Raw genomic sequence first — 23,314 nt, 5'->3', positions numbered from 1 at the left:
AGGCAGTCACTAGTTGGCCCCAGCCCACTAACTTGAAGACTCTGCAATCTTTCCTAGGCTTCTGTGGTTATTACAGAAGATTTGTTGCTAATTATTCTGCTATAGTCAGGCCCTTGACAGAGCTCACAAAGGGCTATGCCCCTACTCAGAAGGGCAAAAAACAAAAAGACCAGGACAAAGTGTACTGGAAAGACTCTGAACCATTTGGCGAGAGATGGGACCAGTCATGCACCGATGCTTTCCAACAGATCATTCACTGTCTAATGCATGCACCTGTTTTGGCATTTGCAGATCCCCAGAAACCATACATCCTGCATGTGGATGCTAGTTTAAAGGGACTGGGTGCTGTGCTTTACCAAGAATACCCTGAAGGTTTGAGACCAGTTGCCTATGCCAGCAGGAAGTTGAAGCCATCTGAGAGAAACTATCCAATTCACCAGTTTGAGTTTCTGGCCTTGAAGTGGGCTGTTGTTGACAAGCTACATGATTACCTTTATGGGGCAAAATTCACGGTACGCACCGACAATAACCCTCTGACCTACGTACTCACAACTGCTAAACTAAATGCTGTTGGGCACAGGTGGCTGGCTGCTTTATCGACATATGACTTCAACGTCCAGTACCGGCCAGGCAAACACAACATAGACGCTGACCTACTCTCGAGGAACATGCCTCATGAGAGCTATGGGGACTGGGAAACTATCACTGTCTGGTGTGAAATCCATTTGCCAGCGAGTGAGTATTCCTGATACTTCTGAGCTTCCCACAAGGTGTGTGGACCAGTTAACTGTGTCTCCTGACTGTGTTCCGGATATCTACGCATTCCCGACTCAGCTGGAATTGACGTCACTGAGACAGATGTCAAGAGCAGAGATTAAAGGGGCTCAAGAGAGTGATGCTGTGATAGGACCAGTTATGCGGGCCATAAAAAGTGGAAAATGGCCAGAAAACCTTGATTCCAGCTCAGAACTTGTGCGCTTGAAGCGAGAAACGGGGAAGTTGGTCTTAAAAGATGGGCTGCTCCACCGTGTAAGTCAACGATCTTCTGGGGATGAAGTTGTTCAGCTCGTACTGCCACAGGAGTTCCGAGAAGAAGTGCTGAGATCTATGCACGACCACATGGGACACCTGGGACCGGAGAGAACTATTGACTCCCTTAGGAGTAGATTCTTCTGGCCGAAAATGTCAAAAGATACAGAGGAGTACATAAAGAACTGTGGACAGTGTGTCACAAGAAAATCACCTTGTCAGAGAGCTTCTCCCTTACATCAGATTGTAAGCAAGGGACCAATGGATCTTGTTTGCATTGATTTTCTGTCTATAGAGCCAGACTCAAAAGGCATGAATAGTGTGTTGGTGATAACTGACCACTTCACCCGCTATGCACAAGCCTTTGCAACAAAAAGCCAGAAAGCTCAAGTCGTAGCCAAGACTCTTGTGGACAAGTATTTTGTGCATTATGGACTTCCAGCACGGATCCATTCGGATCAGGGAAGAGATTTTGAAAGCCGCTTGATCAAAGAACTCTTGAACTTGATGGGAATCCGTAAGTCAAGAACCACTCCGTATCATCCACAAGGTGATCCTCAACCGGAAAGGTTCAACCGGAATTTACTGTCCATGTTGGGCACCCTAAGTCAAGAGCAAAAGCGACATTGGAGTCAGCATATGGGACACCTGGTTCATGCTTATAACAGCACAAAGTGTGATGCCACTGGGTACTCCCCATATTTTCTCATGTTCGGACGGGAGGCAAGGCTTTCCAGTTGACTTGTGCTTTGGGACATCCCCAGATGGCATAGATGGGGACAGTCATTCCCGTTATGTTGCCAAGCTCAAGAAAGACTTACAACAAGCCTTCAAGCTTGCCTCTGATGCATCAGATAAGAGACATCAAAGAAACAAGAAGAATTATGACCAGCAAGTAAGATTCCACTTACTGGCGTGCAAGTGGAACCCGAACCCCTATGTTGTGGTGGGAAAAATGCCGAACCTTCCAGTTTACAAGACCAAACCTGAGAATGGTAGAGGGGGAGTGAAGACGATTCACAGAGACCATCTGCTACCTATCGGTCAGAGTGTGAGAATCCCAAGAGCTGGCCAAGACAACCATCCTGTGGTTAAACCAAGAACCAGAACTGGGACTTGCTGTAAGGAAGAGGAAGACTCATCCAGAGTGCAAGAATCAGAGTCAGAGCAGACTACAGATTCAGAGTCAGAAGCTGAATACTATCCTGCTTCAAGACGTCATAGTCTCACAAGATTGAACCCAACTGTGCCGGCAGACCTGGTACAATACGACAATGACACTGCTCCTTGTGTGGAAGCTAGTACTGTAGATGATTGCTCATCAGCTGATGACAACTCTGAGCAAGAGTTTCAAAGAATGAGTGAGCCAGAGTCTGAACATGATGTAGATGTTCATGATCCTAGTGAAGTAACAGTTTTAGAGCCTGACCCAGAATCAGAAACTGACGTAAACCTACCTGAAGAGACAGACCAAGCTGAAACTAGACCAAAAAGGGTAGTGAAACCTATTGTCAAACTCACATATGATCAGCCAGGTAGTTCTAAAGATCAGACTCTTACTATTATACATAGAGGAGTGATAATTAAGGTTATTTCATGTTCGTAAAGTAGACTACATACACCCTTATATTTAGGTTTTTATTTGTTTGTCTGATGAGGACATCCAGACGTTTGGATGGGGGAGGGTGTAGCCTGGGTTAAAAATCTGTTTATTGTTTATAATATAATATATGTAAAATATTCTCTTGTGTTTACAGTTCATTTAAAACACACACGCTTACTTTTGTTAAAATATGATCCGGTTTCTTTAAGAGCAGAGCTCCCCCCTAGCTCAACATGTGCTTTCTGCCAGCAAGTTAGAGTAACTTTTATCTCATTAGTTTAGTCCGTATAACTAGCCTATGGTGGCGCTCTGGGGGTGGGACTTAGAGAGACGGGAGAGTGAGCGTGATCGAGAGCGAGAGAGACGGGAGGGTGAGCGTGATCGAGAGCGGGAGAGACGCGGAGTAGCGACGAACGGAGAGAGACGGGAGATAGCAGTAGCAAGGAGGTTTGGAGAAAGTTCTGGGAAGTTCCAGAGAGTTCTAAAGCTTGTAGCTTTATAAATTGTTCTAGCTGAGTTCAGTGTACAACTGACAGTGGACTGATTTAGAGTATCAAAGCCACAGTGAAGGAGTTTTGCTGTGTGCGCGCTCTGTTAGCTGCTTGATTAGCTACCGCTGCTAACTCTGAGTACTGGAGGTCTGTTCACTCATGCTTCGAGGGAGGACATTAACCAGATAGCGTTCTGAACTGCCGCGTTGTTCAGAATTCCTCTGGCTCCGAGGGAGGTCCTGCTCTGCTGCGTGCTGTTCCTGTCGTGAGTTGTGCGAGACTGCCGCTATTCCGACCACTGCTCCACTAGCTACCAGAGGTAACCTTGTTTTATTTGGCTCTACGAGCGAAGAGGCCATTTTCTGTTTTTACGGCCACAACGTACCCGAGCAACGACACAGGCCTGCAACGAAGTGTGTGTGTGTGTGAGAGCGCTCGTGTGTGTGTGTGGGCCCACATTTAGTTCTGAGTTTTGTTTATTAAGTTACCGTGAAGCTAAAAGCTACTATTATTAATCTGTTAAGTTTGTATTAGAACTAAGTTGGATACTGCAATTGAAAAGTGAGTCGTTTAGTTGAATTATTGGGATATTGAGAGACTGCTTGAAATAGGAGCTCATTCCAGTTATCTAGAGTATTCTATATACATATATATTTTTGTATATTTTTTATTTGACAAAGGGATATATTGCATTATTATTACTATATATGTACCTATTTTTTATATTGAATATAATTATATCGACTCTATTATACTTGTGTCATATGCATTTACTTTCTGGGGTTTTAAGTTTTAAGTTATGCTAAAGACAAATCAGCCCATCTATCATAACTGCTAATAGCATCAGGTTTATAGGAATAATATAGCAGTTTGACATAGTCAAGAGTTTCTTAAAAGAACCCGCAGCCCCTCGTTTTAGTAACTTTCATCCAGAGACAAGGGGAAGGGAAGCGAGGGCGCTACATTTTCATTCAGCTTAAAAAGTAAATGTGACTGATTGACATTGTGTATTGACTGCATATCTTCAATGATTGTCTGAATGACAGATGATGGAAGCAATAATTTTGCTTGTAATTTAAGATAAAACAGCCAAATTTTTCAAAAACAAGTCCTTTTCAATGTTTTCTGGACTGATGTCCAGTTCTTCATAACTGTCACAAGCATCAGTCTGCATATTACACTGCAAATCACTGTCACTATTCTGAGAGGCACCAGCTCCAGATAGCACTCTTGTAGTAGTAAAAGAGTCAATTAAACTTCTTTCTGCACATTTTTTATGTCGCCTAGACATGTGAGAGGTTAATGATAATACAGTAAATGTTTTATCGCAATGCTTAAAAGGACATGCAACAGTTCGTCCCTCTTTGATATGCATTTCAAGATGACTTTTCAAAAACTGTGTCAAAGAATCACCTGTGGCACTACAAAAGTCAACATGGCAAGTTAAGTTTGCTGCAAGGCTCAATCTAGGCTCCATTACTTGTTCCTTATGATGTCGGTAAATATGCGATTTCAAAGCTGCAACTTTTCTGAAGGTCCTACTGCAATCAGCCATGCAACACTGAAATACTACATTAGGGACACTGCTGTGCAGTCTCATATGTTTTACATAAGCCACTATGTCTTTAGATTTATGCCCGCAGATCTGACAAGGTAACGTGTTGGCAAATAAAACCAAGCAACACTAAGCTAAGTCGTGAGCAAAATCGTCAATTACAGTTCTGTTTTTGAAAATTGCAGAATGACACTAGCATCGCATCCAGTAGTTGGTTTTCTATCCACCAGTTTTGGGTTTGTTTTTTTTTTGCAAATTTACTCAGTACTCAAGAAAAAACATGAATGGAAAAACATAAAAATTCAAACGTCCAAATGGCCTAGGAATTCTCTCTCTGATAAATATGATTGTATTATTACATTTCTGCTCCATAGGTGGGTAATATTGGCTTATTTTTGCTAAGGTGGAAATTCGGGAGACTACTGACTCCATAAAAGTAAACGCAGAGCGAAAGAGCTAAAAACAACTTAGCCTAACCTAGCTTGCTAATTTTCAAACACCCCCTCTCTCTGCAAACTAAGTTTAACAAGCTCTTGAGCTTGAAAATAAAATACAGCAAAGACAGGTTTTTGATATATTCACTAATAAATAGATAATAATAAAAAGGAAACTTACCTTGTTCAATGTTGCGGTGGAGAGAAAGCCAGCTTGAAGGAAAGCACCCCCAAAAACGCAGCCTCTTTATAAAAAAATAGTCGGTTTGAAATGTTTGATATGAACTTTATATAACCTGATAAACCAAATGTAAAGCCTTGTACTAATGTAAGAGATGGGGATGGATGAAAATCAAAAGCTTGAACACGAGGAATTGCTACCAGCTAGCCACACCAGCTACATATCATATTCGGAAATACATTAGTTTTACAGATAATTGCTGTTTTAAAAAATAACTGGATAATACCGTCAAAATTGGCTGTTAATATACAGCCACAATTTATTTTACGGTAAAGAGCTGTTTTTTATGTATAACAGGATAATACTGTTGAAAATCAGCTGTTAATTTACAGCAATTTTTTACTGTGTACCCTCTTATCAAGAACCTGCTATTCAAGGAACCCTTCACTTGTAGTGTGAGAACAACAATCAGGTGAAAAATATGTTCCCAATAGCTGAAAGCACATCCACACTGCAGTGCTAGGAGATTGTATTAGTGATACTCTTCTAATTCACAGCCAGTCAAGTCTTTTTGCCTCATGTCTTTTGCTATGCATGAACGAGCACTGAAAAAATGTGCCTGCAATGACTCCAAGTTCTGCAGGTCCGAGCATATGTGTGATTCACTTATGATATAGTGGTAGATAAAGCATGTCAGAATGAAGAAATAAACAGAATTATTAACTGAATCCACTGAGAACGCATAATTAACTACTCTCAATTCCCAGCACTTCACTCTTATTAATGTACTTTTCGTTCAACAGTATCCCCGATGCTATTATAATAATAATAATAGTGCAGTTGTGCTGTTAAATGTATTTAATTCCAGAGAATGCTAAAATATTTGTTGGACGCTATATATTTATACTACTACAATAATTATAATGATCATTTTTAATCTGGTTTCCATCTTGACTCTGTCTCAGCCAAATCTTGGCTGTCTTGGCTTGGAGTGTCCAGGTCTTGGTCTTGACTCAGACTCGCTTCTAGTGGTCTAGATTACAACAGTAATAGATGAGCTATCATCTCTGATTTAATGTCTATAACAAGGTATGTGTATGTAATGAAGTGGTCAGTGAGTGGACGCCTGAGTTTAAAAACTCCAGCAGCATTGCTGTGTACCAGTGCAACACACACTGACACACTACTACCACGTCAGTGTCACTGCAGTGCTGGGAATGATCCACCACCCAAATAAAACCTGCTCTGTGGTGGTCCTGTGGGAGTCCTGGCCTTTGAAAACCATGGTAAAAGTGGGCTATGCAGCCAAACAGATGGACTAGTCTGTAATTGTAGTACTACAAAGTGCACCTATGTGGTAAATGGAGTTGACAATGGACAATGTCAATGAGTGGACAATGAGTGTACAAACAAGGAGGTGTAGTTAATGAAGTGGCATGCTTGCCAGGTTTGGAGAAATAATCAAATACTGCATCACATATCACAGCTACTATGTAACATTTAAAATGTAAGATTAGGATGTGGGCCTTCTATAATGCAACTGGTTTAAATCATCATGTTCATCAAATTATGAAACAGAATAACTAAGATACACTTTGTCCCTTTGATACAGGTATGTCCAATCTTGTCCACATTAAGCCAGTGTGATTGCAATAAAGCAAAATTCTTTCCAATAAAGCATCAGTTTTTTTTCACTCTGACACCAGCTGATTTTACGAGTAGAAAACCTGCAGCCACACCATGGCACACCTTCAAAAGAGCAGGATTTCTCAGTTAGATAGATAACTTTTAGTCAAGCCTGTCCAATAGGAAAAGAGCTGAGGATTATTCCCATTATACAGTCCTCATCTTTGGGCTTAAGTTATCTGGTTAATTGAGAAATCCTGCTTCATGGAACACCACACAGCTCTTTGCAGATACTTGGAACTTGGACATCCATGATATAGAGGGGTTAAATTAGGACTGTACAGTCCTACAGTCCTAGTCCTGGCGGTCTACACTCCTGTAAAGTTTAGTTCCAACACTAACTTAAAGGAGAGTTCCACCGATTCTTTAAAATTTATGCCAAGTTCATTCGCTTAGGCTGTAAGCAAAGTAATTCAGAGTGGTTTGAAGTGCTCTATTGTATAGAAACCCAATCTCTGTACAATTAACTGTTTCACATCAAACCACCCTGAATGGCTTTTGACTTGAAAAGGAATCGGTGGAATTCTTCTTTAACACACCTGCATGCTCACCTGTTCCAGAGCTCATTGATGAGATGGATCATGTTCATTAACCTGGCTGGAACTGAACTCTGCAGGATAAGTGGATTACCGGATGGAAGGTTGCTCAACCCTGGTTCAAATGATGTATCAAAATAATGCATATGAACTGTATGTGTGCGTGACTGTAGTTTATTGTTCATAAATCACGTATAGCACGCTTTCCGCTGCCTTTACAGTAAGTACGCCCTCCCACCGTCAAAGACTTTAAGTATTACTGGAAGTTACGTTTACTCTTCGAGGCGATGTTTAATTCCCACCTGTATTCAGGAAAGACCCGCCTCCGCGCTCGGATTGGCTAGAGTGTTGCGCTTCCTGCTCTTGGATTGGACAGCAGTCTCTAGCGAGTATCTTGCGCTTTGATTGGTTGTGCGTTCATACTCCCCGGGCGCCGATCCAAGCTCAGAAGTTGGGGCTTTTAGGAATACGGGCGGGAAAACGCGCGTGACGGAGCCCGTGCAGAATTGTTCTGTAAAGTTACGACATCACAGCTGTTTTCGATCCTGCGTGAGTGCTCGCCCACTCTGTCCAAAAGACCGCCCCCCAAACACAGACCCCTTTAAATAAGCTCCTCGGTGGAAGAGCTGATGGCGCGACAGAGAAGGCTGACGGTCACTGACAGTCACTGGGTTCACAGACCTCTGTCAGTCCGGCGGCATGTCCACTGAAGCGGGCTCGTTATCGTGCGAAGGCATGTATTCCAAACTCATCGATGACAGCGGTGTCCAGGGTGAGGAAGCGTGCAATGCCCGACCCCCAGGTGAGACTTTGATCTGTTCTTTTTGAACATTTTTGAATGTGAAATTAAGAATTAAGCGATTGAAAAGTTGGGATAACTGAGTTTTGAGGGAGAGAAAGAGAGAGGGAGGGAGAAAGAGAGAGAGAAAAAGAGAGGGGGGGGAGGGGGGAGAGAGAAAAAGAGAGGGGGGGGGGGGGAGGGGGGAGAGAGAAAGAGAGGGGGAGGGAGAGAGAGACAGAGAGAGAGAAAAGACTAGCTTTCCAGATGACAACTGATAACTGACAAATGCCAGCAAGTAAGTTTGCATTGTTCTTTTGGACGCCTGTATGAGCTGCACTGGACTGAATAGTTTCAATGTAATGCCTGTCAGGTTGGCAAAATCTTTAAAGGGTCAATAAATTGAAATGCATCCAGAAATCTCCAAAGTGGCAACTTCAGAGGTGAAGGCAAACACCTTCTCAACTCTTAATGTAAGTTAATGCGATGTGATTCTATTCCAGACCATTCTGAGCATTTCCGTTGGTCCAGTTAGCAATTGAAATGTGTACGCAACATGAGTGCAGCTGCTTGTTTTATTCTGAACAGCAACCATATGCACAAAGCAAAAGAGCCGCAATAATTTAGACTGGATGGAGCCAACGAACAGGAGTGAGTATGAGCATTCGGCTCTGTACAACTGACACCAAAAAAGAGTTGAACAATGAATCTCTCTCTCTCTCACTCTCTCTCTTACTCTCTCTTACTCTCACTCTCTCTCTCTCTCTCTCGTACTCTCACTCTCTCTCTCTCTCTCTCTTACTCTCACTCTCTCTCTCTCTCGTACTCTCACTCTCTCTCTCTCGTACTCTCTCTCTCTCTCTCTCTCTCTCTCTCTCTTACTCTCTCTTACTCTCACTCTCTCTCTCTCTCTCTCGTACTCTCACTCTCTCTCTCTCTCTTACTCTCACTCTCTCTCTCTCTCGTACTCTCACTCTCTCTCTCGTACTCTCACTCTCTCTCTCTCTCTCTCTCTCTCTCTCTCTCTCTCTCTCTCTTACTCTCTCTTACTCTCTCGTACTCTCACTCTCTCTCTCTCTCTCTTACTCTCACTCTCTCTCTCTCTCTCTCTCTCTCGCTCTCAAAGGCTTTTCTCGAGTAGTTTCTTATTTAGTGGGAATTTTATTATTTTCTGGTTGCTAATTTACACACAAGAATGAGATATATGTAATCGGTATTACTGTATGCAGTAGGGGCACAAGTAATTCTGACTGGGTGGAGCTTAATTTGGTTACACCGGTAACTGTTTTTGCCATGAAGCACAAAGTAATATTTATCCACCTGGTCATATAGTTCATGTTACCAAGAAACCAAGAAATAGGAAGTTTGAAAAGTAAGGATGCCGCTATTAACTAGTGCACTCTTAAAAATGAATGTTTCTAAATAGTTCTTGGCTTGGATGTATGGTTCTAGGGAGGGAAATAACATTGGCAGCTACTGAACTTGTACATTATGTGTACATGCCTTACAACAACCTTAATACAAGTTAGAAGAGTTAGATGAGTTGTAGCTTTTGGACATGCGCAGGGCTTGACTTCTTTCAGGACAGCTCAGTCTGAAACATGCACCAGTGACGAGTACATATCCTGAACTTGTACAAACATGTAGTTTATATACTTCTAACACAATGGACTGAACAAAGCTGAACACTGGAAAGGTACAGAGTGCACTTCAGAGAAACGACGCGTTTGAATGGACAGCGTCTTATTGATTGTGCCCACATTTTACAACATGTAATATATACATGCCTTACATTATTATTATTATTATTATTATTATTATTATTATTATTATTACAGAATTGCAGAATGAGCCAGTGTCCTTCATATACCCAAAGAGAAGTCACTTAGGTGGTTGCTTAAAAAAAGATGGATTAATGTATAACCAGTGTGTAAAAGGTTTAGAATGTATTAAGGCCTTTCTTCTCTCTCATTTCTGGCAATCATTTTTGGGGTTCAGGCCATTAATAAAGCTTTTTGAAAACCTCTCAGCTGCCTCAAACCAGCTCTTCATTAAAGATGAACAGTACTTTATTAATGCATAAGCCGATATACAAGCATTTTGGTTTCCATTCTACATAAACTACGATCGCTTAATCTTCACTTCACTGACTTTAGGTTCTAGCATCTAGAACTCATAGGTGCAGTATTGCATGCTGTACTTTTGCTTGTTATTATATCTATCTTATATCTTTGAAAAGAGTTAAGAGACAATAATTTAAGATCCAGTAGTAATGGATGTCCACGCAGCACATGTTACAGCCGTCCTCCCCGTTTAATTCAGTGATTTTATACCTTCAGCTTTGTTCTCGTTGTGGAGAGTCAGGGATCACTGTGTCAGTAAAATATCTCTGCTCCAGAGTTTGCAACATAGCGTGAAAGCCCTGGTTCTCAACGACTGAGAAGACTGCAGAGACATAGCAGTGAAGTCTCGCCTGGCTAGTAGCTACGAAAAGGCACAGAGATTTAAGACGAACATTTGGAGACTTATTCGCATTTGCAAGCAGAGCAGTGGTTTCCTGGACCGTTAAATCTGCAACGGGAGACTGTCAAACACTAAAAAGTTGCGAAGATGAAGTCGAAACTCTTTCGATTTTCTCTGTTCAACCTTAAATGGTGCTGCATTTACATTAGGTGTCTTTACATTTACATTAGAAAAATTCTACTTCAGCCTCATAACAACCGAACGATGAGAGACATTTTACAATAAGCTGCTCTACTTCTGAGGAGAAGTTTTCTGGCAGAGACGGAAGGAAAGCAGCTATAGCTCAGGCTTAAAGCAGAGTAAAGTGAGTCCGCGTTTTCGTTCATATTTTCTTAGCCTACACTAGGACATCAGCACATACTGAGACATACTGGGCATTAAATGTTGTGGCTGCCAAGGAGGCTTGACTTTTGTTGAAAGGACAAAATGGCTCTTCTTAACATTTGTGTTGTGACTCCTGATCTAATCTAGCTTTAATGCAGAGGCGGTTGGATTTCTTGCTCATCCATGTGTATTTTTGTTATGTGCCTTTGTTATGTGCCTTTTGTTATGTGACTCAGTCTCCGGTGCCACCAGGCACCGCATTTACCCACTTCCAAGTTCTGCTTTTTACGTTCTGTCATATATATATATATATATGTGTGCGTGTGTGTGTGTGTGTGTGTGTATGTGTGTGTGTGTGTGTGTGTGTGTGTGTGTGTGTGTGTGTGTGTGTGTGTGTAAACTATATTTCCAAAAGTATTCACTCGTCTGCCTTCACACGCATATGAAATTGAGTGATCTCCCATTCTTAATCATTAAGGTTTAATATAATGTCGGCCCACCCTTTGCAGCTATAACAGCTTCTACTCTTCTTGGAAGGGTTTCCACAAGATTTTGGAGTGTGTTTATGGGAATTTTTTACCATTCTTCCAGAAGCACATTTGTGAATTCAGACACTGGATGAGAAGGTCTGGCTCGCAGTCTCTGCTCTAATTTATCTCAAAGGTGTTCTATTGGGTTGAGGTCAGGAATCTGTGCAGGCCAGTCAAGTTCATCCATGCCAAACTCGCTCATCCCTGTCTTTAAGGACCTGCTTTGTGCACTGGTGCGCAGTCATGTTGCAACAGGAAGGGGCCATCTCCAAACTGTTCCCACAAAGTTGGGAGCATGAAATTGTCCCAAAATCTCTTGGTGCTGAAACATTAACAGTTCCTTTCACTGGAAGCCGAGGAGCTAAGGAGCCGAGCCCAACTCCTGAAAAACAACCCCACACCATAATCCCCCCTCCGCCAAACTTTACACTTGGCACAATACAGTCAGACAAGTACCGTTCTCCTGGCAACCGCCAAACCCAGACCGGTCAATTGGATTGCCAGATGGAGAAGCGTGATTCGTCACTCCAGAAAACACGTCTCCACTGCTCTAGAGTCCAGTGGTGGTGCTTTACACCACTGCATTCCACGCTTTGCATTGCACTTGGTGATGTAAGGCTTGGATGCAGCTGCTCGGCCATGGAAACTCATTCCATGAAGCTCTCTACGCTGTTCTTGAGCTAATCTGAAGGCTACATGAAGTTTGGAAGTCTGTAGCGATTGACTGCAGAAAGTTGGCGACCTCTGTGTGTTATGTGCTTCAGCATCTGCTGACCCCACTCTGTCATTTGACATGGCCTACCACTTCGTGGCTGAGTTGCTGTCGTTCCCAATCACTTCCACTTTGTTATAATACCACTGACAGTTGACTGTCGAATATTTAGTAGTGAGGAAATTTCACGTCTGGACTTGTTGCACAGGTGGCATTCTATCACGGTACCAAGCTGCAATTCAATGAGCTCCTGAGAGCGACCCATTCTTTCACTGATGTTTGTAGAAGCAGTCTGCAGGCCTAGGGCCTTGGTTTTATAGAAAAAGTGATTGGAACACCTGAATTCAATTATTTGGATGGGTGAGTGAATACTTTTTGAAATATATTTTGAGAGTATATATACAACCCCAATTCCAATGAAGTTGGGACGTTGTGTAAAACAAATAAAAACAGAATACAACGATTTGAAAATCCTTTTCAACCTATATTCAACTGAATACACTACAAAGACAAGATATTTAATGTTGGATAAACTTAATAAACTTTATTGGTTTTTTTTTGCAAATATTCACTCATTTTGAATTTGATACCTGCAACACGTTCCAAAGAAGTTGGGACAGGGGCATGTTTACCACTGTGTTACATCACCTTTCCTTTTAACAACACTCAATAAGCGTTTGGGAACTGAGGACACTAATTGTTGAAGCTTTGTAGGTGGAATTCTTTCCCATTCTTCCTTGATGTACAACTTCAGTTGCTCAACAGTCCGGGGTCTCCGTTGTCGTATTTTGAGGTTCATAATGTGCCACACATTTTCAATGGGAGACAGGTCTGGACTGCTGGCAGGCCAGTCTAGTACCTGCACTCTTTTACTAGAAAGCCACGCTGTTCTAACACGTGCAGAATGTGGCTTGGCATTGTCTTGCTGAAATAAGCAGGACGTCTCTGAAAAAGACGTTGCTTGGATGGCAGCATATGTTGCTCCAAAACCTGTATGTACCATTCAGCATTAATGGTGCCTTCACAGATGTGCAAGTTACCCATGCCATGGGCACTAACACACCCACACACCATCAGAGGTGCTGGCTTTTGAACTTTGCGCTGAAAACAATCCGGACAGTCCTTTTCCTCTTTGGCCAGGAGGGCACGACGTCCATGATTTCCAAAAACAATTTGAATTGTGGACTCAAATCAGAACTTGAAATCAGACCACAGGACACTTTTCCACTTCGCGTCAGTCCATCTCAGATGAGCTCAGGCCCAGAGAAGCCGGCGGCATTTCTGGGTGTTGTTGATATATGGCTTTCGCTTTGCATGGCAGAGTTTTAACTTGCACTTGAAGATGGAGCGACAAACTGTGTTCACTGACAGTGGTTTTCTGAAGTGTTCCTGAGCCCATGTGGTAATATCTGTTACAGAATGATGTCGGTTTTTAATGCAGTGCCGCCTGAGGGATCGAAGGTCACGGGCATTCAATGTTGGTTTTCTGCCTGCCTTGATGATATTATGGACTGTAGATGATGAAATCCCTAAATTCCTTGCAATTGCACGTTGAAAATCGTTGTACTTAAACTGTTGGACTAGTTGCTCACACAGTTGTTCACAAAGTGGTGAACCTCGCCCCATCCTTGCTTGTGAATGACTGAGCCTTTCAGGGATGCTCCCTTTATACCCAATCATGACACTGACCTGTTTCCAGTTAACCTGTTCACCTCTGATATGTGCCAAACAGGTGTTTTTTGAGCATTCCTCAAATTTCCCAGTCTTTTGTTGCCCTTGTCCCAACTTCTTTGGAACATGTTGCAGGCATCAAATTCAAAATTAGTGAATATTTGCAAAACACAATACACAAGTTTATCCGTTTGAACATTAAATATCTTGACTTTGTAGTGTATTCAGTTGAATATAGGTTGAAAAGGATTTGCAAATCATTGTATTCTGTTTTTATTTAATTGGAACTGGGGTTGTATGCATAATGCTTTATGTTAGCACATTATCAGGAAGCAGCCATTTACACCATGCATGAAAGATTGTTTTCAGTTCTTTCACTTGACCACATAAAAAGCCAGGCATTAATACCCCCAAAATACATTGTGAATGAACATGTGAACTTTTGCATTTATTTAAATTATTGTTACTTTTATTATTAGGGTAAAATACAGTATGCTAGAATAACTAGTTGAACAATAAAACTGCTGAATTACATTTTAAGGCGGTCTTTGTGAGAAATTCAGTGACTGTAATTGTACAGGTTTTTACCATCATTGAGAGAACATACCTTTACTTAACTATAATTTAATATGTTTTGTCTGGAATTGTTGCTGTCTGACTTTTTGCCATGTTTTACTGATTTTCTTTTACTGTATAACTATTAGAAATAATAATAACTTGTTTGTCTTTTGTCTATAGTTTTTGTATCCCCATCAACAGCAGGCAAGAGACTGGCTCATCATGGACCCTACAGAGTGGCTACAGCATGTCTTTCTGCTTTCTGTCTCATCTTACTCCTGGTGTTGGTGGCAATAAGTGTTCACAGTGAGTTTTGTCATTTTTCTCTGATGTCATTTTCTGTGTCGTCTCCATTTTTGTTTGGAGAGTGTATGCTGGACAGCTGTATTTGCTGAGCTGTGTCAATACTTCCCACGGCTTTCATAGCTGCAAAAATAATGACCTTCTTGAGTCTGCGGATTCTAATTTATACATAATAATTATCTGTCATGTAGTTATGCATATATACAAGATAATGATTTGTTGTTGTCCCCACTGGATTTTTAGTAATCAGAAACAATGATTAATAATACAGATTTGTCTGAATGTCCTTTTTGGTTGTCATATGGCTAAAACCTGTTAAATTTTGATTTTGATTTTGATTTGATTAAATTAGATTTCTCAATTCTGCTAGGCATTGCAAACCTCTTCTCATTCTTCCTTTTTTCTCCATTTCTCTTCTGTTTTCACTTCTATTACACCCCTCTGTTATAGATAAGAGCAGTGCTGCTGTGGGCATGGGTCAAAACTCCCAGAATTCCTCCTCGTCACCTTCTATACAGATGCAGAAAGCTTGCCCAAACGTGACCTCCCTGATTGCAGAGCAGAACAGACTTGAGAAAAAGAATATGGAACTGGTGGAAGAAATCGACCAGCTGAAGGCCAAGATTGAAAAGCTGGGTCAGTGACATGTGTGCATGCTTAACAGATCAATTTTTTTTCCATTACAGTTGCAGTGAGATCAAGCACAAACCTAGGAGAAAATGTGAGCCTGAAAATGGAATAACAGCTTTCACGAATTAATGAATGTTAATGAAACTGAGTATTGAGTTTAAAAACAAACATCGGTTTGATAAGACTGTGAACATTTTAAATTTTATGCCTAGCTATTAGCACCTATTTGTCAAACACAAGGCCCACAGGTCAAGTCAGGAACGTGGAACAATCCTATTCTGCCCACAAAATTTTTATTTTATATTAACATTAGCTCACGAGCTGCACTACAGTCCCCAGCATGCACTGCAACATAATGTGTGCTCTGACCCCCTTCCCCCAACAACAGTACAGGTCAGTGATTACATAAAAAGAAAATTTGGATAAAGCAAATAGGCAGTTTTAAAAACCTTCCTCCTGGGGGCATTTAAGGAGGTTTATCAGTTATCTGTAGCTAATGTAGCCTATTGTTTTAGATAAAACAATTTGTTTTGGTTTCCAATAAATAGTCAGTGCCTATTTTTTCTGTTGCAGTTTTGGCATATTTTGAATTAAACAGGGCCAGCAAAATGTTAAGTAGCCCAGCCCACATATTTGTTGACAGTTTTTAATGGTTAAGTTTGGCAACCCTACATTAGCATCTTTATGCACAGGTAGAAAATATTTTTTTTCTAGTTATTTTCAGTAGTGGACAAAGTCGTAAAAAGTACCTGCACTTTACATCATTACTGTATTAAAAGGCCCATATGATGGAAAATCATATAACTTTTTTTGAAGCAAATGAATTTGAAATGTCATGTTAGGCAGGTGAACCAGATGCCTGCAGAAGTAAAATGAGTGAGCTTCATTTACAATAGGGCAAAACAGGGAGCAGTCAGTAATCCAGGCCAGTTCACAACGAGAGAGCAATAAACAGGTACATCAGGAAACCGAAATCAGTCCATAAGCAAGCAAGGGTTGAAAGCCAGAGAAGCAAACACCAAAACCTTCAAAGTCCAAAGGAAACTCTGACAGAGCAAACAAGGGCCAAATAAACAGAAAGAACACTCGGTATGCAAAAGACAGGGCAATTGGCAACACTTCGTAACGAGTGAATGAAATGACCAGAACTAATGAGAACAGGAGAGTGATTAGAAACCTGGGGAGGAGAATCTGTGTTACTGTTCATTATTGGTTAATGGCAGATTGTGACTGTGAGATCAGAACCAGATGCATGATGGGAGTTGGTGTTCACATCGTGAAAGACTTTAGGGGAACTGGGTAGTGTTACTGCCCAGTCTTGGTTTCAGAACTTACTGTTCGCTACCAGGGCTATTATAGTTTAGACATATTCATTAGTTGTTTTTTATTTAGCTTTTCATTTTTGTTTTTGATTTGAGTTTAGTTTCACTTAGTTTTAGTGGTCCATTAACAGTTTTAGTGTTGCTTTTATTTTCTGAAAGGTAATACTTTTAGCTCAGTGGTTCCGTTTTGTTTTAGTTCATTTTTGCAGTAGACATTGTTCTCTTTTTGTGTTTTTGAAAGCTGTGGTTTTTGTTTTGACTGTAGATAATGAGCACTTTTTTCACTGTTAGTTTTTGTATATATAGTTTTGAATTATAATAACCTGTTCACTACCCAATCCATACAGCCCATATATGTAAAACTACCCAGCTCTGAGCACTTTTTATTATGCATAATACAGGACAGCCAATCAGAACAGAACTCTTTATCGTACATCAGTTGTAAAGGTACAGTAACTAAAACAGCCTGTTCAACTAAGGGATAAAGAGAGATTGGAAAATGGTTGCATAAACATGAATTATGGTCATTTTTGGTGTATGAAACCAAATGGTAAATTGTAGGATGTGCATGATGTATGTTTTTCAAGTATCTGTATTTTAAGTATTTCCATTTTTTAAATTTTCACTCCACTCTATCTCACAGTAAAATGTCCTACTTTTACTCCACTACTTTCAGCTGTTAAGCAAAAACTAGATTTTCCAAAATATCCAGAAGAATATGATAGACTTTTCTAATTATTTTCAGTGGTGGACAAAGTGGTAAAAAGTACCTGCGCACCCCAACACCACATGTGTAATATAAATGTGCGGGGGGTGTACAACATCATTACTGTATTAAATGGCCCATGATTATATATCATATAACTTTTATTGAAGCAAATGAATTTGAAATAAAGAGAAGTAAATCAAACTCTTTTCACTGAATCCCTTCTCTAAATACCAAATGTCCAGTCACAGCTTAGCAACTGTAACCAACTATAACCAACATTTTGCAGGGTATTTTTAAATGTTGGATTGTTGGAATATCTCATGATACTCATGATACTTAACTACATTTAAAACCAAGTATTTTTGTAACTAGTCCATGTAAAAGTACCAGTAGAAGACTTTCACTCGAATACAGGATTTGTGTACTTTGTCTACCAATGTTCTAGGTTCTAGGTACTTTTATGCACATGAAAAGATCTTTGTAACAAAACATGACAGCTAGTAAACGGGCCTTTGAGTTAACACTGTAGTAGTGTTTTGTTTTTTCATTTTTGTATTTTTTCAGAAGTAAATTGGATTGTATACTGTCAAAGCTTATTTAAGTACCACTAGACAGTAAATAGGTCCTTTCTCTCTTTTTTCAGAGGCCACACCAACCCCACCGCCAGTGCAGTGCACTGAAGACTGGCTCTACTTCAACGGCAGCTGCTACTTCATCTCCGTGTTTGGCCGAAGTTGGAGGGACAGCCAGAAGTACTGCAAGGAAAAAGGAGGTCATCTTGCCATCATCCATACTGCTGAGGAACAGGTGAGTCGTCGTTTTAAACATCAGGGAGGGAACTGTAAGAAGAAAAGAAGTAAGGCACCCTGAAGCTTAATCTTGAAAACCATCTCCTAACATTGCCTGTGTAAATAGCAGTTCATTCAAAATAAGATGATTGGGGAAGTATGCTTCAGAGGAAAGTCCCAAATTTTCCCAAACAGCCTAACTGAGAATTTAACAAAAACGTAGCAGTCAAAAACTACTAGTACCAATACTGAGTAACATGCCGAACATCTTAGTACATCCAGCATCTATTGGCATAGGAATTAAAGTTTATTAGGCTCTATTCTTCTCTTTTTGATACACTGTTGGTTTAAAATAAGTGGTAAACCTCAAAAGTCAAGAGATGCACTCAATCACCATTCAAGTGCGGATACCCATGTACCTAAAACATAAACGTATATCTGTGTATATCTACCAATGAAATCACTCCTTCAACTTTATATTTTTTATAAAGTTATTCTTGATTTTTCCCTGCTCAAACACCTGGATTTGCTCATGATGTGCTAAATCATGCATTCAAATCAAGAAAAAACAAAAGGTCCCCACACTCTGGATCGAAAATCCCCCTATTGTCCTTAGCTAACATTTACTTCCACTTATAACATCTCCTACAAGTGAGTAATTTCAGCAGAACCAGTATTTGCAGATTTGAACAAACACATTTCACAACCTTCTGTTTTCAACTGAAAATAGTGCTAGAACAGCATGACGTAGTCGTTTGCAGAAGTTCAAGGAAGAAACCTCAGCAGAAATGTTTGAATAATATCATTTCCTAAGGTCCTGTTTTTCCTAGAATATGCTTAGCTGATGATTTTATACTGGGCGGCACGGTGGCCCGGTTGGTAGCCCTGTCGCCTCACAGGGACGAGGGCCTGGATTCTATTCCCTGGCCGGGTGACCAGGGTCCTTTCTGTGTGGAGTTTGCATGTTCTGCCCGTGTCTGCGTGCCTCCAGGTTCTCCGGTTTCTTCCCACAGTCCAAGGACATGCAGTCAGGCCAATTGGAGATGCTAAATTGCCCCTAGGTGTGTGTGAGTGACTGTCTGTGTCTGTCTGTCTGCCCTGCGATGGCCTGGCGACCTGTCCAGGGTGTATCCTGCCTTCCGCCCGATGACCACTGGGATAGGCTCCAGCACCCCATCCCCCAGCGCCACCCCCCGCCCCCCGACCCTGAGGGAGAAGTGGCTTAGAAAATGGATGGATGGATGGATGGATGGATGGATGGATGGATGGATGGATGTTTTATAGCCCTAAGTAGTTTATTAGCAATTGTGATGACTTGTATTTTTACTCCTGCAATCACCCTTATCTGATCCTAGACCTTCTTATGGAACCTGTTGCCACGAGGTCACTGGAATTCTTACTGGTTTGGAATCAGTGATGAAAAACTGGAGGGAGACTGGTACTGGGTGGATGGAACCAAGCTGGTTGGAGGGTGAGTGAGTTCAATGACTTGAACCTAGTGTCCTTGCTAAAATATGCAAATTGGCTACTTTAAGGTGCTCCTACTCCTAACACAGGGGTTCAAACTGCAAACACAGCTTGCATAATCTCTATACTAAATACCCAGTATCGGGCTGTGGAGCAAAGGGACTCTGGAGTGATGGAGCTCTATCCAATAACTTTGGAATGATGTATGTGACCCTGAACTAATCACTCATCATCAACACCTAAACTCACTAATGCTCTTGTGACTGAATGCAATCAAACCTTCACATGTTCCAACATCTAATGTAAAGCCTTCCCAGAAGATCAAATGGTGTTAATGCAGCAAATGGGGGACAAACTTTTATTGAAGGTTCAGTCTGTCTGCCTGCTGTAGTATTTGAATCTCTAAAGTAACACTTAGCCTTGAATAAATGTGGAATTTTCATGCTTTGCTGCTACAGTTTCTGGGAGGATGGAGAACCTAATAACCACATCAATGAAGACTGTGGCTACATAGTGAAGACAGAAGTGTTAAGCCGTGTGGCTACCAAGAGCTGGTACGATGCACCATGCTACATGTCCTTACCCTGGATATGTGAGAAGAAGGCCGAGTCGACTTCATCGTAACCGTTGTCAGCTTCTGAGATTTTTCGACATTCAGGGTGTGTTGTTGTTCTCAGTGTTGTTGTTTATGTTGATGTTTGCTTTTTAAAGCAAAGTACCAAAAATACTAATGTTTTATGTGCTGAATTTTATACGCCTCAAACCTTTGACACAAAAGCCAAAAAACCTGGCCCAGCCAAACTAACCATCCACTGCTCTGAGGTAACATATATAAGCATATTATAACTCTGGTATCTTTGTTGGTGCCAACAGAGTGACTTCACCCTCATTGCTCCAATGATCAGACGGCTATGTTAACTGTTATACAGGCAATAGTCATCTATATACATAATATAGACACTATTGTTTACATGTGGTCTAATACAGGTTCATTCAGACTTTATTTCGAAGTCCTTTGTTTAAGCTTTATTTGTGTTCCGTTATGTTGATTATATCATGCAAAAAAGTCTTGTAAAATGTTAACTATCTCAGGCTCTCATAAAGATTAAGTTGGTCTCTAAGAGCATTTAATTTTGAATTGTATTCAGCGAGATATTTTATACTTAGTAACGGAGAGTCGACTGCATGCCTGGATTCCCTTAAGCCTATGGTGCTAATACCAGTTTCTATCAGCAGAGGACAGTGTTGGGACTATTGATGATTTTAGCAATGTTGCGCTGATGTGCTGTGTCATGATTTTACATAAGAAACCAATGCTGTTGAATTTTCCAATATTAGTTCCTTTTTTTTGCTCACTTTATAGTTTTGATCATATTCATATTAAATGATGTGGCAACTGTTGTAGAGGCCCACGTTGCCTTAAAATGAACTGTTTAACTGTATTAGTCGGTATAAATTGAATAACAATAATGGGAATTGTCATCTCTACTACTAATAAAAGATATAGAGCGTAACCAAACTAATGTTGTACTGTATGTATGTGTTCATATTCTTACGTACTGCTGTATATGTGGTATATTGCTTGTTTTCTGGATACAAAACACCTCTCATAATCAGGCGCTGGGATACATTTCCTCTGTGAACACCTGAGTTTGATTGACTTATCAAACTCACTTGCATCCAATCGGTGACCATAAATATCTCAGCTCTCACTGGAGAGATATTCTCATTATTTAATTGGGACATGGGATATATAACAGAGGCAGATTCTCTGGTTAAACAGCTGAAGCTGAGGTTTAGACCTGCTTATGTGTAAAATCTACAAAAATCATACTCACTCATCCTGGTTCAAAGCATGTGTGATATTTATGTAGAAGTTTGAAGGGTGCGTGGTTATTTGTCAAGTGGGTCAGTTGCTGAAGGTAACAAAACTGAGTTGCAGTAAAACGAGAAAGATGTTTATTTTTTCATGAAGGAAAGTCTTTATGTGCTCATTTTTCCAATCAACAAGAGAATGCCGTCGGAGAACCTATGTTTTTTTTCCCAAAGTGGTCTTGGAAATTTCCAATGCATGCTTTGGTAAGAGGGATCTTAACATTAAGTCTATTGTGCAAGCTTCAGTAGCTGCTGTAAAGAAATCAACGAAAACACTGGTATGAGCAGGCTAGGTGCTTGTTGCATACTATGTCCTTTCCTAAGCGTGCTCCCATTTCCCATACTCCTATTCGTTGGGTTATCACAGAAGTCACCAGGAAGAGCACTAGCCTGTTTCTGTCAGAGCTAGTTAGTTTGGATTAAAGAGAGATGCACTGAGTGCCAGTTTATTAGATCCACTACACTAATAAACTGACAGCTACACTTATTGCCCCTTTGACCAACCACATACAGACATATGCAAAAGTTGGAATGTCCCCAATAAAATAACATATTCTGTTGATTTTATAAGTGAAAATTACTCGTCCTTTACAGGAAAAATAAATCAATTTTAGTGCACAGTTTTATTTATTAATGTAGTTTATTTTTTGCTGTGTGTTGAAAAAATAACATAAAATGTGGCATAAGCTGCATATTTTACTCAATCAAACTTAGCAAATAAACAGTAATTGTGCAGTAAATGTGAAGAAGTATATTCAGAAATACTTTCATTTATTTTCACTCAGATCAAATTAGCATGTCATTTAAACTGTCAGTAGCGCACAGACATTTGCATACTGTAGGTTTACACTTACTGACTGTAGATCAGTTGCTACACAATTTATCAACCACCTTCGACCTTGTCTGTCAGTGGAAAGGGACTACCACGGGACCACCACTGACCAGATACTGCTTTGGTGGTGGATCATTGCCAGCACAGACATTGCACTGACTTTGTAGTGTGAATGATGCTGGTATGAGTGTATGAGGTACACCAGTGTTACTGGAATCTTTAAACCATTGAGTGTCAGTGCTAGGTTGAGAAGGGCCCACCAGTATAACTTGTCCAGCCAACAGTGCTCCAATGGTCAAAAAAACTAACCACTGATGAAGGGTTAAAGGATGACTGACACAAATGGTGCAAAAAAACACTAACTGAAGACCTACAAGGTGTACCAGCAAGGTTTGTGTTTGTAATAAAGTGGCCAGAAAGTCCACACAGTGTGTAAAAATTCCAGCAGCACTGCTATGTGTGATACACTCCTATGCACACGAAAAAGCCACCACCACGTTAGTGTCACTGCTGTGAATAAAATAAGTACCACTGTAAGATCTGGTCTGTGGTGGTCTCAGTGGTGGTCTTTTTCCATTGATTCCATTGGCTAAAAGGGAGATGATAGATTATATAACAGGTGGGCTGACTGTAACTGTAAAGTTAATAACAGTATATCTACATCTGCAAAGTAAATCTATAAAAATCTGATTAAAACATGTAACGAGCGTAGGTGTGCACCCGATAACCTGACGACTTTAGACTGAGAGCAGAGGAATAATTCACTGAGGTGCCCCA

At 40.7% G+C, this 23,314-nt stretch overlaps 1 protein-coding gene across 1 annotated transcript; it reads left to right on the top strand.

Moving 5' to 3' along the window:
- Positions 1-8,122: 8,122 nt before the first annotated feature.
- On the top strand, positions 8,123-21,349 carry zgc:174904 (uncharacterized protein LOC564690 homolog). Its single transcript, XM_017708519.2, has 6 exons — positions 8,123-8,317; positions 14,792-14,917; positions 15,365-15,550; positions 18,219-18,382; positions 19,719-19,834; positions 20,289-21,349. Exons 1-6 carry the CDS (start codon positions 8,215-8,217, stop codon positions 20,452-20,454), a joined length of 861 nt encoding a protein of 286 aa, XP_017564008.1. The 5' UTR covers positions 8,123-8,214; the 3' UTR covers positions 20,455-21,349.
- Positions 21,350-23,314: the final 1,965 nt, after the last annotated feature.

Source organism: Pygocentrus nattereri, chromosome 1, assembly GCF_015220715.1.
Source record: "Pygocentrus nattereri isolate fPygNat1 chromosome 1, fPygNat1.pri, whole genome shotgun sequence".
NCBI lineage: Eukaryota > Metazoa > Chordata > Actinopteri > Characiformes > Serrasalmidae > Pygocentrus > Pygocentrus nattereri.
This window is presented reverse-complemented; position numbering and strand designations above follow the sequence as displayed.

Coding starts and splice junctions, on each gene's coding strand:
- zgc:174904 (XM_017708519.2), top strand. CDS start 8,215: ATGTCCACTGAAGCGGGCTCGTTATCGTGCGAAGGCATGTATTCCAAA. Junction 14,918..15,364: donor GGTGGCAATAAGTGTTCACA/GTGAGTTTTGTC, acceptor CCTCTGTTATAG/ATAAGAGCAGTGCTGCTGTG. Junction 19,835..20,288: donor GGAACCAAGCTGGTTGGAGG/GTGAGTGAGTTC, acceptor TTGCTGCTACAG/TTTCTGGGAGGATGGAGAAC.